Genomic DNA, 16,951 nt, shown 5'->3' on the forward strand with positions numbered 1-16,951 from the left:
ATGAAACACATATTTAACATCTATCAGTGAGATTGTCTTCAATCCGAGAGGGGGGCATGTCTTCTGTTAAGCACCTTGCTTACCTCTGAGTGCTAAAGAGAAATCAATAATAATAATGAATGTTGGAATCATTAACAGCATTTAAACCACAGGTCACAGTCGACCTAGAACACTTGCCCTGCTGTCTTCCACACAATACTATAAGGGAACTGCTTTCCAGATGCTAGGGCTTTATACACTTTTTCTGCAGCTCTAAGGCTTATCTGTTTTGACACTCAGAATCTGATTCGTTCCTTCTCCACTCTGAACTCTAGGGTACAGATGTGGGGACCTGCATGAAAACCCCCTAAGCTTATTTTTACCAGCTTAGGTTAAAACTTCCCCAAGGTACAAACTATTTTACCTTTTGCCCTTGGACTTTTTTGCTGCCACCACCAAGCGTCTAACAAACGTATATCACAGGGAAAGAGCCCGCTTGGAAACGTCTTTCCCCACAAAATCCTCCGTATCCCTACACCCCCTTTCCTGGGGAAGGCTTGATAAAAATCCTCACCAATTTGCATAGGTGAACACAGACCCAAACCCTTGGATCTCAAGAACTATGAAAAAAGCAATCAGGTTCTTAAAAAAAGAATTTTAATAGAAGAAAAATTAAAAGAATCAACTCTGTAAAATAAGGATGGTAAATACCTTACAGTGTAATCAGATTCAAAACATAGAGAATCCCTGTCAAGGTTCCTTCCCCACTCTGAACTCTAGGGTACAGATGTGGGGACCTGCATGAAAACCTCTTAAGCTTACTTTTACCAGCTAAGGTTAAACCTTCCCCAAGGTACAAACTATTTTACCCTTTGCCCTTGGACTTCCATTGCCACCACCAAACGTTTATCTGGGTTTATTTTTATTAGGAAAGGGTTGTTTGGAAATGTCTTTCCCCCCAAGATCCTCCCAACCCTTGCACCCCACTTCCTGGGGAAGGTTTGGCAAAAATCCTCACCAATTTGCATAGGTAACCACACACACAAACCCTTGGATCTTAAGAACAATGAAAAAGCATTCAGTTTCTGAAAAGAAGGATTTTAATAGAAGTAAAAAGTAAAAAAGAATCACCTCTGTAAAATCAGGATGGTAAATACCTTACGGGGTAATTAGATTCAAAACATAGAGAATCCCTCTAGGCAAAACCTTAAGTTACAAAAAGACACACAGACAGGAATATTCATTCTATTCAGCACAGCTTAATTTCTCAGCCATTTAAAGAAGAAATCATAATCTAACGCATATCTAGCTAGATTACGTACTAAATTCTAAGACTCCATTCCTTTCTGTTCCTGGCAAAAGCATCACACAGACAGAGAGAGCTTTTGTTTCTCACCCCCCCTCCAGCTTTGAAAGTATCTTCTCTCCTCATTGGTCATTTTGGTCAGGTGCCAGCGAGGTTATCCTTGTTTCTTAACCCTTTACAGGTGAAAGGCTTTTTCCTCTGGCCAGGAGGGATTTTAAAGGTGTTTACCCTTCCCTTTATGTTTATGACACGCCCTCCAAATCACAGATAGGGTGAAACGCTAGCTGTGATTTCTTCCTGGAGCTCTAGGAGAAAACAGAGTTAATAAGACACATGCACCTCTAAATATACTTTATACCAAGTGTATAAAGACTAACAATATTTTCCACCTCTCAAGGACTATTTTAACCAGTTGATTCTGGGAAACTTTCACGGGATAGTGCATCAGCCACTTTGTTAGAAGCTCCTGAGATGTGTTGGACGTCGAACTCAAAATCTTGGAGAGCTAAACTCCACCGAATAAGTTTTTTGTCATTTCCCATGGTGGTATGAAGCCACTGTAGCGCAGCATGGTCGGTTTGCAGGTGGAAACACCGTCCCCAAACATATGGGTGTAGCTTTTCCAGAGCGTAGACAATGGCGTAACATTCTTTTTCACTGACTGACCAGTTGCGTTCCCTCTCAGACAGCTTCTTGCTGAGAAACAGTACAGGGTGGAATTCTTGATCCGGTCCTTCCTGCATTAAAACTGCTCCCACACCACACTCGGACGCATCTGTGGTTACTAGGAAAGGTTTGTCAAAGTCTGGGGCCCTTAGTAGAGGGTCAGACATGAGTGTCATTTTAAGCTGCTAAAGGCCTTCTGACACTCTTCGGTCCACTGAACGGCATTTGGCTGTTTCTTTTTGGTTAGGTCTGTCAGTGGGCGGCAATTTGGCTGTATTGCGGTACAAATAGTCTGTAATTACGGGCCAAGCCTAAGAAGGATTGAACCTGTTTCTTTAACTTTGGGACAGGCCACTTTTGGATAGCATCCACTTTAACCTGTAGGGGGTTGATAGTTCCTTGACCCACCTGGTGTCCAAGGTAAGTCACTTTGTTTAGGCCTATTTGACACTTCTTAGCCTTAACAGATAGTCCTGCCTCCCTTATGCGCTCGAAGACTTTTTGTAAATGTTCCAGGTGTTCTGCCCAGGAATCTGAAAATATGGCCACATCGTCAAGATAGGCGACTGCATATTCTCCTAATCCCGCTAGGAGACCATCTACAAGTCTTTGGAAGGTGGCGGGTGCATTCCGCAGCCCGAAAGGGAGTACATTAAATTCATACAGCCTGACATGTGTGGTGAAGGCTGACCTCTCCTTGGCGGATTCATCTAACGGTACCTGCCAGTACCCCTTGGTTAAGTCCAAGGTAGAGATGAACTGGGCCCGTCCCAGTTTCTCTAATAGTTCATCTGTGCGTGGCATTGGATAGTTGTCTGGGTGAGTTACAGCATTTAGCTTACGGTAGTCCATGCAAAAACGTATCTCCCCATCTGGTTTGGGAACTCGAACTACTGGAGATGCCCACGTACTGCCAGAGGGGCAGATTATACCCATCTGTAACATATCCTGGATCTCCCGTTCTATAGCAGTTTTAGCTTGAGGAGCCACCCGGTAAAGTTGGACTTTAATTGGGTGAGCATTACCTGTGTCAGTGGAGTGGTATGCCCATTCAGTCAGTCCTGGGGTGGCTGAGAACGTCAGCGCATAGCTAGTGCACAGCTCCTGGATCTGCTGTCACTGCATACGCCCAAGGGTCATGGAGAGGTTCACCTCTTCCACAACACCAGCACTTTTCCCTTCTTAGTAGACACCTTCAGGCCACTCAGCGTCATCTCCTCCCTGGGCTATAAACTGACAAACTTTTAATTCTCTGGAATAAAAGGGCTTTAGAGAATTGATATGGTACACCTTAGGCTTTCAGTTTGAGGTAGGGAATGCTATGAGATAATTAACAGCTCCCAGGCGCTCCTGGACCATGAATGGCCCTTCCCATGACGCTTCCATTTTATGGGCTTGGAGTGCCTTTAAGACCATGACCTGGTCCCCTACTTTGAAGGAACACTCTCTGGCATGTTTATCACACCAGGCTTTTTGCTCTTTTTGAGCATCCTGTAGGTTTTCTTTGGAAAGGGCTAAAGAGGTTCGGAGGGTGTTTTGTAGGTTGGTTACAAAGTCCAGAATGTTAGTTCCTGGAGAAGGTGTAAATCCCTCCCATTGCTGCTTCACCAACTGCAATGGCCCCTTAACTTCACGGCCATATACAAGTTCAAATGGTGAAAACCCTAAACTGGGAGGTGGTACAGCTCTGTAGGCAAAGAGCAACTGCTGCAACACTAGGTCCCAATCATTGGAGTGCTCATTTACAAATTTACGTATCATGGCCCCCAAAGTTCCATTAAACTTCTCCACCATGCCATTTGTTTGATGGTGGTAAGGAGTGGCAACCAAGTGATTTACCCCATGAGCTTCCCAAAGGCTTTCCATAGTTCCTGCATCTGTGAGGATGTCGGAGGGCCAACCTACCCTGGCAAAAATGTCTGCTAGTGCCTGGCACACACTTTTAGCCCTGGTGCTGCTTAGAGCTACTGCTTCCGGCCATCGGGTGGCAAAATCCATGAAAGTCAGTATGTACTGCTTTCCTCTGGGTGTCTTTTTCGGAAAAGGACCCAGAATATCCACAGCTACTCGCTGAAATGGAACTTCAGTGATGGGGAGTGGCTGGAGAGGGGCTTTGACCTGGTCTTGTGGTTTTCCCACTCTTTGGCATACCTCACAAGACCGGACATAGGTAGAAACATCCTTGTCCATTCCCTCCCAGTGGAGTGACCTCCCCAAATGGTCTTTGGTCGTGTTCACCCCAGCGTGGCCACTAGGATGATCGTGGACTAAGCTCAAGAGCTTGACCAGGTACTTAGTTGGAACTACCAACTGTCTCTGAGGATGCCAGTCTTCCTGGTGGCCACCAGAAAGAGTTTCCTTGTATAAAAGTTCTCTTTCTACAACAAACCTGGATCGATTAGAAGAGCTGAGAGGCGGTGGGTTGCTCCATGCTGCCATCCAAGCTTTCTGGAGGCTTTCATCTGCTTCCTGTTTGGTCTGGAACTGTTCCCTTGATGCTGGAGACATCAGTTCCTCATTGGATTGTGGACCTAGGCTTGGTCCCTCTGGAAGCGACATAGGGGATGGGGCTGTTTCCGTTGACTGTGAACCGCTCTCTGCTGGTGCACTATGTTGTGGTTCAGGCTCCGGCTGAGCCTCTTGTGTCAGGTTATGGGCTGCTGCCGGTTCAGGTTCGGTGGGGCCCTCTGGTGTTGAGGTTGCAAGTACTGGATTCAGTGCTGGCAATGGGTCTGGTGCTAGTTGTTCCGCCGGTTCTGGTTCTGGGACTGGCTCTGTCTGGGTCTCTGGAACTAGATCCACTACTGCTGTTGCAGACATTGGCCTGGGGTCCAGGTCCATCACCTCTGACCGGGTCCTGGTAGAAGTTTCCAGAACAGAGCTAAGCATGACAACTTGTTTAGCCTGGCTGGCTGCAGGTGACCATTCCCACCCTCTTGGCTAGCTTCACACGATTGGCCAAGTCTTCCCCCAACAGCATGGGGATGGGATAATCATCAGACTGCAAAAGTCCATATTCCTGACCAGCCGTTGTACTGGACAAGCAACTTGGCTGTCGGCAAATTGAAAGAGTTTGACTTGAAGGGTTGAATCATCACTTGGATCTCTGGGTCAATTAAATTGGGGTACACTAAGAAAATTGGGGTACACTTGTGCTCCAGCGTCCCTCCACGCGGTGACCTTCTTCCCGCCCACACTCACAGTTTCCCTTCGCTCTGAGGGTATCTGGGAGGTATCTGGGCCTGAGGACCCCTGGTGTGATTCCAGTGCAATGAACTGTAATCTGTTGGGATTCTTGGGCAGTTGGCCTTTACATGCCCCAGCTCATTACATTTAAAAAGTCATCCAACTGACGGGTCACTGGGGCAAGTTGGGTTGCTGGAGAAAGGTGTGGTGGGACGATAAGGTGGATGGAAGGTTCCTTGGTGGGTAGTTGGGGCCTTGGGCTGCCCCCGGTAGTAGGGTGTGGTCTGAGGTTGTCCCTTCGGGTCTCCGCTCCAACTGCGACCAGTTTTTTTCTTTTCTGCCACCTCCACCCATTTGGCTCCAATCTTCCCCACCTCGAGTACAATTTCCCATCTAGGATGTATCTTTCTATTTCCTCAGGAACATCCTCTAAGAACTGCTCCATTTGCATTAGGAAGGGCAAATCTTCTGGAGATTTAACACGTGCTCCCGATATCCAGGCATCCCAATGTTTCACAATGTGGTAGGCATGTCGGGTAAATGATACGTCTGGTTTCCACCTTAGGGCTCTCAACCACCGACGGGAATGCTCGGGTGTTAGCCCCATTCTGACTCTTGCCTTGGTTTTAAACAGTTCATACTGTTTCATTTGTTCCTTAGGCATTTCAGCTGCCACCTCAGCTAAGGGTCCACTGAGCTGTGGCCTCAGCTCTACCATGAATTGGTCTGTAGAGATGCCTGTACCCAAGGCAGGCCCTTTCGAAGTTTTCTAAGAAGGCCTCAGTATCATCGCCTCCCTTGTAGGTGGGGAACTTTCTGGGATGGAAAGTGGTACCTGGAGAAGGATTGGTAGGGTTTGTTGGTATATTCTGCTGAGCCTTTGCATTCTCCATCTCCAGTGCATACTTCCTCTCTTTTTCCTTCTCCTCCAGTTCTTTGTCCCTTGTCTCCATAGCTCTCCTGTGGGCAGCCTCTTGGTTTTTTTCTGCCTCTTTCACTGCCTCCAGTCTGATTAACTCCCATTGATGTTGTGTCTTGGTTTCTGTCATCTTTGCCTCTCTGTTTTTAACTAACTTTACACCCGAGAATTAGAAATCAAACAAACAAACAAAAACAAAACTTGGCTTGTAAAATTTTGCTGTGCTATAATATGATACCTATATTCTCTGATAGTGATTGTCAGCCTACAGAAAAATCCTTAAAAAAAAACAAAAAACAAAACCCTAACACCTTTGTCTCCAGGCAAATAGACAGAAAACCCCTGTAGTTGCTCTTAGGTAAAAAAGAACTACAGGTCTGTGAAGACTTGTGCATTTCCCTGCAGAAGGTTAACTACCCTGCCTTTAGGTAGAGAAAACTCCAGCTCAAAAAAGACTATTCCCTTTTGTCTCTGCTCTGGCCCCGAAACAGAGGAAAAACAAAAACAAAAAAACCTCTAACTGCTTTCAGCTTAAAACCTGCTTTCCAGCAGCCCAAAGGAAAAAAAAAATTTCCTTTTCAAATCTGTGCTTCTGGTTCAAAAAATTGCAAATTGATTTCAAAATGATTTTAAGTTAATCCCACTGCTCTGCCACCATGTCAAGGTTCCTTCTTCACTCTGAACTCTAGGGTACAGATGTGGGGACCTGCATGAAAACCCCCTAAGCTTATTTTTTACCAGCTTAAGTTAAAACTTCCCCAAGGGCAAACTATTTTACCTTTTGCCCTTGGACTTTTTTTCCGCCACCACCAAGCGTCTAACAAATGTATATCACAGGGAAAGAGCCCACTTGGAAACGTCTTTCCCCACAAAATCCTCCCTAACCCTACACCCCCTTTCCTGGGGAAGGCTTGATAAAAATCCTCACCAATTTGCATAGGTGAACACAGACCCAAACCCTTGGATCTCAAGAACAATGAAAAAAGCAATCAGGTTCTTAAAAGAAGAATTTTAATAGAAGAAAAAGTAAAAGAATCACCTCTGTAAAATAAGGATGGTAAATACCTTACAGGGTAATCAGATTCAAAACATAGAGAATCCCTCTCAGCAAAACCTTAAGTTACAAAAAGACACAAAAACAGGAGTATACATTCCATTCAGCACAGCTTATTTTCTCAGCCATTTAAACAAAACAGAATCTAACGCATATCTAGCTAGATTACTTACTAAATTCTAAGACTCCATTCCTTTCTGTTCCCGGCAAAAGCATCACACAGACAGAGAGAGCCTTTGTTTCTCACCCCCCCTCCAGCTTTGAAAGTATCTTCTCTCCTCATTGGTCATTTTGGTCAGGTGCCAGCGAGGTTATCCTAGCTTCTTAACCCATTACAGATGAAAGGCTTTTTCCTCTGACCAGGAGGGATTTTAAAGGTGTTTACCCTTCCCTTTATATTTATGACACTCTGAGATGCATCCTCAATTCTTAATGGCTTAATTAAGAATTAAGCCATTAAGAATTAAGAATTCTTAATTCTTAATTAAGAATTCTTAATTCTTAATTAAGAATTCTTAATTCTTAATTAAGAATTCTTAATTCTTAAGGGCTTTTTGAGTGTTTTCTGTTTCTTGTTGCTGTTGGTGAACTATTTTCCTCTTTCTTTGGCCATTTTCCTTTTAAAAACGGCAGAAACACTGTTTTCTTTTCCTATCATATTTAATTTTCATTGATAAAATGGGAAAAGTTTCAATAGAAAGTTTCATGAAAAAATCAAACCCTTGGGGGGGGAAATGAAATTTTTGTGAGATTAATTCTTTCCCTTTTTCTGACCAACCCTCCTCAGCACCTTCAACCACAATGACTTCAGGGGGAGTTGAGGACACACAGCAACTTGCAGAGAGTACTCAGTACCACGTTGGACTGGGCCATACATGAGGGCAACTCCGGAAGAGTGACTCATTGTGTGAAACTTCAGCGACAGGAAAACAGGCTATTTCCTAGGTGACCAAAGAGTCTTTCATGCCTCATCTTACAGTAGACAACTTAATCAACTGAACAAGGAGCACACACAAGAGAATACAAGATGGGGTTCGTGGACTGCAAGATGGGGTTCGACTGGAAAAAGGCTAATGTAGTGTCCATCTTTAAAAAAGGGAAGAAGGAGGATCCGGGGAACTACAGGCCAGTCAGCCTCACTTCAGTCCCTGGAAAAATCATGGAGCAGGTCCTCAAGGAATCAATTCTGAAGCACTTCGAGGAGAGGAAAGTGATCAGGAACAGTCAGCATGGATTCACCAAGGGCAAGTCATGCCTGACTAATCTAATTGCCTTGTATGATGAGATAACTGGCTCTGTGGATGAGGGGAAAGCAGTGGACGTATTGTTCCTTGACTTTAGCAAAGCTTTTGACACGGTCTCCCACAGTATTCTTGCCAGCAAGTTAAAGAAGTATGGGTTGGATGAATGGACTATAAGGTGGATAGAAAATTGGCTAGATTGTCGGGCTCAACAGGTAGTGATCAATGGCTCCATGTCTAGTTGGCAGCCGGTATCAAGTGAAGTGCCCCAAGGGTCGGTCCTGGGGCCAGTTTTGTTCAATATCTTCATAAATGATCTGGAGAATGGTGTGGATTGCACCCTCAGCAAGTTTGTAGATGACACTAAACTGGGAGAAGAGGTAGATACGCTGGAGGGTAGGGATAGGATACAAAGGCCCTAGACAAATTAGAGGATTGGGCCAAAAGAAATCTGATGAGGTTCAACAAGGACAAGTGCAGAGTCCTGCACTTAGGACGGAAGAATCCCATTCATCGCTACAGACTAGGGACCGAATGGCTTGGGAGCAGTTCTGCAGGAAAGGACCTAGGGGTTACAGTGGACGAGAAGCTGGATATGAGTCAAGAGTGTGCCCTTGTTGCCAAGAAGGCCAATGGCATTTTGGGATGTATATGTAGGGGCATTGCCAGCAGATGGAGGGACGTGATCGTTCCCCTCTATTTGACATTGGTGAGGCCTCATCTGGAGTACTGTATCCAGTTTTGGGCCCCACACTACAAGAAGGATGCGGAAAAATTGGAAAGAGTCCAGCAGAGGGCAACAAAAATTATTAGGGGACTGGAACATATGACTTATCAGGAGAGGCTGAGGGAACTGGGATTGTTTAGTCTGCGGAAGAGAAGAATGAGGGGGGATTTGATAGCTGCTTTCAACTACCTGAAAGGGGGTTCCAAAGAGGATGGATCTAGACTGTTCTCAGTGGTAGCTGATGACAGAACAAGGAGTAATGGTTTCAAATTGCAGTGGGGGAGGTTTAGGTTGGATATTAGGAAAAACTTTTTCACTAGGAGGGTGGTGAAACACTGGAATGCGTTACCTAGGGAGGTGGTGGAATCTCCTTCCTTAGAAGTTTTTAAGGTCAGGCTTGACAAAGCCCTGGCTGGGATGATTTAGTTGGGGATTGGTCCTGCTTTGAGCAGGGGGTTGGACTAGATGACCTCCTGCGGTCCCTTCCAACCCTGATATTCTATGATTCTATGACTGCAAGGCACAAGATACTTTCAGTCCCTAACAAACCCCTTTTCCTTCATACACACAGATCTCTTCTGCCTCTGAAGCTGAGCCCCCAATTCCCATGTGTTCAAGAATCTTTTATCAGGTAAATTCCAGGCTCTGAATCCTCCCCCTTCATTTACTTGAGAGATGCCAGCTTGTTCCTTGTTCCTCTCAGTGTGCTCCAGAGTCTTTAAAAAATCTCCACCCATGTTCTCTTGTAGGTGCCAAGGACACTGGTGCTTCATCCCCCCAGGAGCCTGGAGATGTCTGTTAGCGCGAGTGACAGCACGGAATGTCTGATATTTCCCTGCACTGCCTGGCTCAGAGGGGCCTGATTTGGTTACTCTGTGACCTTCTGTGCCAGCAGGTGCAAAGAGGTTGTAAAACCAAATGGCCACACCTCACAACCCCCTCCCTACTGTGGACAAAACACAGTAAAGGGTCTCTCTGGCAGGCACAGAGCTGACACTTTCCCTCCAAGTGCCCTCAGTGTAGGGGGCATTACTGGGGTAGAAGAGGGTATGGCCGGGGTCATCCTTAGCCCTTGCTATTCCACAAGTAACGTAGGGCCCTTAAGGACCTTGGGCAGCTAGGCACAAGGTAGGGCCGCCCTCAGGGCTAAGCAGTGTTGGGGGCTCATCCTGGTGTCAGCAGATAGGGGTGGTGTGGGGGTGAAAAAGGTCCCCGCTGGGCTCTGCACAGGTACTGGGCTCTGCACAGGTGGAGGGGTGAATTCTCCCCAGGGTCAGCCCCGGCAGGGTGGCCACTGACAGACCCGGTAGTGTAGCTTCCACTTAATATACAGGACACTCAGGCAGTTTCCATTTATGGCTGTCTTGACTTGTTTCTTGGGAAGGAACTCCTAAACCATACAGGCCCAGACATTCAGAGGTTAATCTGCCCCGGCTCTCCTCTCTCCTCCCTAAAGCCCATTAAGCATTACTATCCCACGAATATTCAATCTGACTGGTCCAACCTTATCTCAATCCAATCATTACAGTTTCACCCTTTGTTCTCCCTCCCTTATCAAGAGGGGGCATTTGAACACCTGGCCTGCAGGGCCTCACTGCTTACTCTGATAACAAGGAGAGGTTGCCTTGAGAGGTGCCTGGGATTAAATAAACTGTGAAGCTGAAAGTCCAAGCTCCTGGTTAGCTCAGAGCACCATTATAGGAAGCCCCTTGGGGTTATCATTACTGGTATCAGGCTGAAGAGTCTAATAATTCAGTAGTGGAGACATTATGGGGTTTCAGTGTTTTTCTTTTTAAACAGAAGAGAAAGTGATCAAGCTGAGGCTGCCCTGTGTACTAGTGGCTGGTGACAGTTGGGAGGATTTCTGTGCATGCTGTATGGTTATGAGTCAGTAACTCCACTGTCCACTGGTTTTGCACAGTCCCATTTAGTGGGAAAATAACCAATTATTTCTCTGTTCTACGTAACAGGGGAACTTTCTGGACTGTAGCAGATCCAGTCACTGCTATAGCTCACGAAAGCTTATGGTCAAATAAATTGGTTAGTCTCTAAGGTGCCACAAGTACTCCTTTTCTTTTTTCTAATATAAATGCTTCTCTTCCACAAAAGCCTATTGGACAAATCCTCATAAACTCCTCTCCTGTTGTGTACAGTATCTGATACTGTTCACAGTGGAACCTGCTGGGTACTGTACTCTTATGAAAATTTCCCCCATGTATATTTACAGTGCTGCATAAATGTTACATTATTATAGTAATTTGGCATTATGGGCACTAATGAAAACAGAAGGGTCCCTCTTTGGAGTTGTACAGCGTAAAACAACCCAAAAATTCACTGCAAAGCAATGGGAAGGGCAGCAAGAATTCTCCTCGCAGCCTAATTCTTTTCCCTGCTTCTGTTCCACTGTCTCCCTTGGCTAGAACCCCGAGTATGCCGCACAGTACTTGGTTCCAACTTAAGTTGCTCTTTAGGTTCTGAGCAGGGTGTGGCCCTTGCCTTTAAGAGCTATCATGCAGCAGATTTCAAATTCTTATTACTACAGTGTGCTTATTGCTTCAGAAAAATGAAAGTGGTGTTGGTCCCTGCCCCACAGAGCTTACAATCCAAATCAGACAAACAGAAAAAAACGGCGGGGGAGGGGGCATGTTTCAAATCACTAGAGGTGATTTAAGTAGTTTGGGGGGCAGTGTCATTTGCTTGGGGGGGAGAGGGTCCTTGGTCTTGTTCTGTTTCAGACTGAGGTCAATTTACACAGCAAGAGCAGATGGCCCACCCACGAAAGCTTATGCTCCAATACCGCGGTTGGTCTATAAGATGCCACAGGACTCTTTGCAGCTTTTACAGATCCAGACTAACAGGGCTACCCCTCTGATACTTGACAGCATATTCTAACTTCTCTGGAGCTCTTTGTTTCTCTACCCCCGATTACATTTGCGACTCTCCACAATACACTATCATCACGACTTTAATGACCATGCTTTCCCTCTCTCTTTCACACCTAAGAACTGACCGTCTCATTGGGGCACCTCCTCGCCATGCCTCCATTGCCAAAGGGAGATGGACCATCAACCCGTGACGGTGTTTATATCCAACTGCCACTCCGTTTTCAGGTGAGACCACAACACTGAACATTTATATAACTTCAGAGTGCTTCATATGCACTCACTGACCACCCTTCCCAACCCGTTCGGGAGGCAGATCGCCGTTCCCCCATGCACCTGATGAGAAACTACCGGTGCCGGACGTGAAGGGCCCGTGTCAAAATTTACTGGACCCAGGGTTTGGCCGCTACGATCCCTCCTTTGGGTGCAGAGTTGTGAGAGTCGCTGGGAAGCCCCTTCCCCCGCAAAGCGCTTGCAGCCGGGACGCGGGACCCAGCCCTGCTCCGTGCTTCGCTGTTTCACGCTTCCCTTTTCCACTCGTATCCGCCCCCTGGCCTCCGCCCTGAGGGCGCCATGCAGCGGGAGACAGGGAAGCGGAAACCAGGCTAAATGAGGCGGAGCAGGGGAGACGCAGTAATAGGAGGGGGGTCGCCTCCCGCTTCCCCTGGGTGCCTCCCAGGTAAATATGCCTGCGGGATCCAACCGCCGGGGGCCGCAGCAGCCGCAGCGGGGCGGCGCTGGGGGGGGGGGACCCCGCTGCAGACAGAGCCCTGTCAAATGGTGCGGGGAGGGACCCGGCTGGGGGCAGCTCCGGCGAGTCCCGCACCCGCTGGATCAAGCCGGGGCGAGCGGACTTGTGCGAGTGGAGAGGCGGCTGCTTTGGGGAAGGGCTGAGGCGGATCCCGCACAACCCGCCGTAGCGGCTGGTGGCGAGCCCAGCCCACGCCCTGGAGCCCTGCAGGGGCCAGTGAACGGGCTGCCCTGGCCCCAGCCCGGCCTGGCCAGGGACAACAGTCCTGAGCCGGGTGGGAGCAGCAGCCAGGGCTGCCCCGAGAGGATCGTAGCGGGCCAGGGAGCGCTCAACTGCTGAGGCAAGGGGATCCCAGTGCAAAGGCTGGGGCCCTGGGTCTGGACTCATGTACATCAGGACACCGGACCCAGAGGGAGCCAGGCCCGCCCTTGAGCCTGCCCGGACCTGCCCTGTTTCTGGGAAATCCCGTGACTGCCGTGCAAGGGAAGTAGTGGGCCGCAGGGGGCAGCAGATAAAACCGGCCTTGCCTGCACTACAGAATTAAGGTGACGTTAAGTTAAGGGGACATACAGTCACCGCAGTATCTGAAGTGGTGCGTCACATCCACACTGTGCTCCTTCTGTCTGTGGTGCGTGTCCTCACCAAGAGGCCTCCACTCACTGAAGTGGGGCATTGTGAGGCACTCTCAGCTGGAGCCCCCCCACCCTGGGACTGACAGCCTGAGCTGGCTGGGGCTCGCACAGCTGGAGTGTGCGGCTAGCAACACAGCAGCCAGCCTGCGAGTGCCCAGCTGAAGCCACGGTTCTGGGAGCTGACAGGTTCTCCACCCCACAGCAGCAGCCCTGGGAGCTCCAGGCAGGGAGCCAACCAGCAGTGAAATTGACATTGTTGTCAGTTTCACAACTGCTATTATTTCACATTTCCTCTCTGGCTCAGGCTGTCAGCCCCTGGGGACAGGGGGCTCCAGCTGTGAGCCCAGCACAGACTATGTAAGTAACAGTGTCTGCACAGACACTGCATTGCTATAACTACATAGAATCATAGAATATCAGGGTTGGAAGGGACCTCAGGAGGTCATCTAGTCCAACCCCCTGCTCAAAGCAGGACCAATCCCCAACTAAATCATCCCAGCCAGGGCTTTGTCAAGCCTGACCTTAAAAACCTCTGAGGAAGGAGATTCCACCATCTCCCTAGGTAACCCATTCCAGTGCTTCACCAGCCTCCCAGTGAAAAAGCTTTTCCTAATATCCATCCGTCAACCTAAGCACTATGTCTCTCATGGAGGTGGAGTTATTAAAGTGACGTAGTGGACAAATTACATTGGTGGGAGCTACATTTTAGTGTAGATGCTTACAGGGTTAGGTCGTTGACTTAACTCTGTAGTGTAGACCAGACCACTGCGTCCCGCTGCACACGTTGGGCCATGTTGCCAATTACATCGGCGTGCCAGAGTCTGTGTAACTATTGTCCAAAGATATTGCGTGTGCTGGGTTGGGTCTGGTGGGATGCTCCACGTCTCCCCACCGTATGAGGCTTCCCATCAGACAGTCCAATGGGCTATTTCAGGGGCAGCGTGAGGGATGGATGGGAAGTGCTGCCGGGCTCAGAATGCAGGAATGGAACTTCCACACTGTTGTGACAGCAGGAGCCAGTTACACATGAAATGGCCCCTTTCCCACTGTGCTCTGATCTAATGAGTGGTGCCTTACCTAAGGTAATCGGGAGAGCCCAGTGGAGAGAGCCCCATGCAGTTCCTCACCTGACCCCTGCTGGAGTTGCTCTGCCTCCCTCCCGCAATGGGCAATAATATACACCTCACAGTCTGTATCTGGTTCCCACAGAATCTCAGCTCAGCTCTGTTTAGCTCAGCTTTGGAAAGATGCTGTGGGACAGATGCCCAGCTGCTTTAAGTTTGGGTAGCTCCAGTGACTAGAATGGAGCTACACTGATTTACACTAGTGGATCTGGCCCTGTATCTTTTCCAGTTCTAAGCTTAAGGCATTAAGTACACTTGCATTGTTTACTCCTGGGGGAATTCTGTGCCAAAAAATTAAAAATTCTACGCACAATATTTTAAAATTCTGTAAATCTTATTTGTCAAAATAATACTATTTAATCATGCCACTTTCAACTATTTTGGTAATTTATTTAAAAAATACCTATCAGCAAGGATGTTTGTAACAATATAGACACACACAAAATTTCGCCCAGGAGTAGAGAGTTAAAGAAACCCCTGTGACAACCAAGTTCCTGTTTCTCTGCCTCCTCCCCCTGAGAGCCCAGCTAGGTGGCCAGACACTCACACCCCCACCCAGATCCCAGCCATGCCCCCCCCCCAGTCCACAAACTCATACCTCCTACCCCCCCCCAGAGCCCAGCTGTGGCCCCTCCCAGCCAAGACACTCACACCCTCTACACCCCAGAGGCTAGCTGCAAGGCCCCCTGTCCCCAGCACAGACACAAACTCCCCCTACCCCTCAGAACCCAGGTGTGATCCCCCCAGCCCAGACATTCACATCCCCTAACCCCCAGAGCCCAGCTGTGGCCCCCTCAGCCCAGACACTCACACACTACCTTCCCCCCGAGCCCAGGGATACAGAGGGAGAAACAGCCTGATGCTGAGTCCTGGGCTTGCATGGAGTTTCCTGCACGCCCACGCTGCCTGCCTTTGGGGCGTGCTGGGAACCTTCCAGTTCCCTCCCCCAGCCTTGTCTTCTATTTGTGAGATGAGCTCTGCCAGATCCTGTGGCCCCTAGTGGTAGGCAACATCTCTGCCGCCCATTTCTGTGGGGAAAAAATGGAAATTCTGTGTGCACAACATTAATTTCTGCAAAATTCTGCATTGTGCAGGGGCACAGTACATTCCCCCAGGAGTCCTTGTTGTGTAAATGCCAAATAATTTTGCCTCTTTGTGCTCTGGGCACAGAGGAATAGCAGGAAACTTTCCAGCCAGATTTCAGAGTAACAGCCGTGTTAGTCTGTATTCGCAAAAAGAAAAGGAGTACTTGTGGCACCTTAGAGACTAACCAATTTATTTGAGCATAAGCTTTCATGAGCTACAGCTCACTTCATCGGATGCATGCTGTGGAAAGTGTAGAAGATCTTTTTATACACACAAAGCATGAAAAAATACCTCCCCTCACCCCACTCTCCTGCTGGTAATAGCTTATCTAAAGTGATCACTCTCCTAACAATGTGTATGATGATCAAGTTGGGCCATTTCCAGCATAAATCCAGGTTTTCTCTCCCCCCTACCCCACCCCCCCAAACACACACACAAACCCACTCTCCTGTTGGTAATAGCTTATCTAAAGTGACCACTCTCCTTACAACACGGCTGTTACTCTGAAACCTGTCATTATGCAAGGCACTGCATTTAGCCGTATGGAGTGGAAATCTATCAACTGCATGAAAACACTTGGACAGATACAGACAGACATCATTTTCCTTTCCAAATGCAAACAGATGGACATCATGCCAAAAGGACTGAAGGTAAAAAATCCATTACAATCTACATACCACACAGACTATGCTGACAGCTTGTGCCACACACTCTCAAAGAAACTGCGGAACCACCTGATCAACATCCTCTACAGCAAACGGGGAAAGATAAAGAAAGAGCTCTCAAAAATGGATACTCTCATAAAAAAACAACTTTCCACACAAACTTCCTCGTGGCTGGACTTTACCAAAACTAGACAAGCCATTTACAACACACACTTTGCTTCTCTACAAAAGAAAAAGGACACTAAACTTTCTAAACTACTAAATGCCACAAGAGGCCACAGCAATGGTTCCCTCAACCCACCCAGCAATATTGTTAACCTATCCAATTATACTCTTAGCCCAGCAGAAGCAGCTGTCCTATCTCGGGGCTTCTCCTTCTGCCTCTCCACCCCCACGAACATGATACAGTTCTGTGGTGACCTATAATCCTATTTTTGACGTCTCCGACTCAAGGAATATTTCCAACATACCTCTGAACAACATACTAATCCACAGAGACCTCCCTACCAACACTACAAAAAGAAGGATTCTAGGTGGACTCCTTCTGAAGGTCGAGACAGCAGACTGGACTTCTACATAGAGTGCTTCCGCCGACGTGCACGGGCTGAAATTGTGGAAAAGCAGCATCACTTGCCCATAATCTCAGCCATGCGGAACACAATGCCATCCACAGCCTCAGAAAAAACTCTGACGTCATAATCAAAAAGGCTGACAAAGGAGGTGCTGTTGTCAT

At 47.7% G+C, this 16,951-nt stretch overlaps 1 protein-coding gene across 3 annotated transcripts in view; it reads left to right on the forward strand.

Moving 5' to 3' along the window:
- The first annotated feature begins 12,483 nt into the window (after positions 1-12,483).
- LOC140898661 (C-type lectin domain family 2 member L) overlaps positions 12,484-16,951 on the forward strand; it is a 30,406-nt gene continuing 25,938 nt past the window's right edge. For 2 of the 3 annotated variants that reach the window (XM_073312837.1, XM_073312827.2), the window contains exon 1: positions 12,484-12,639. In XM_073312837.1, the coding sequence (XP_073168938.1) occupies positions 12,570-12,639 (70 nt within the window). In that variant the 5' untranslated portion in view covers positions 12,484-12,569. The remainder of the gene's footprint in view (positions 12,640-16,951) is intronic. The other variant, XM_073312819.1, reaches the window with a different exon arrangement.

Source organism: Lepidochelys kempii, chromosome 1, assembly GCF_965140285.1.
Source record: "Lepidochelys kempii isolate rLepKem1 chromosome 1, rLepKem1.hap1, whole genome shotgun sequence".
NCBI lineage: Eukaryota > Metazoa > Chordata > Testudines > Cheloniidae > Lepidochelys > Lepidochelys kempii.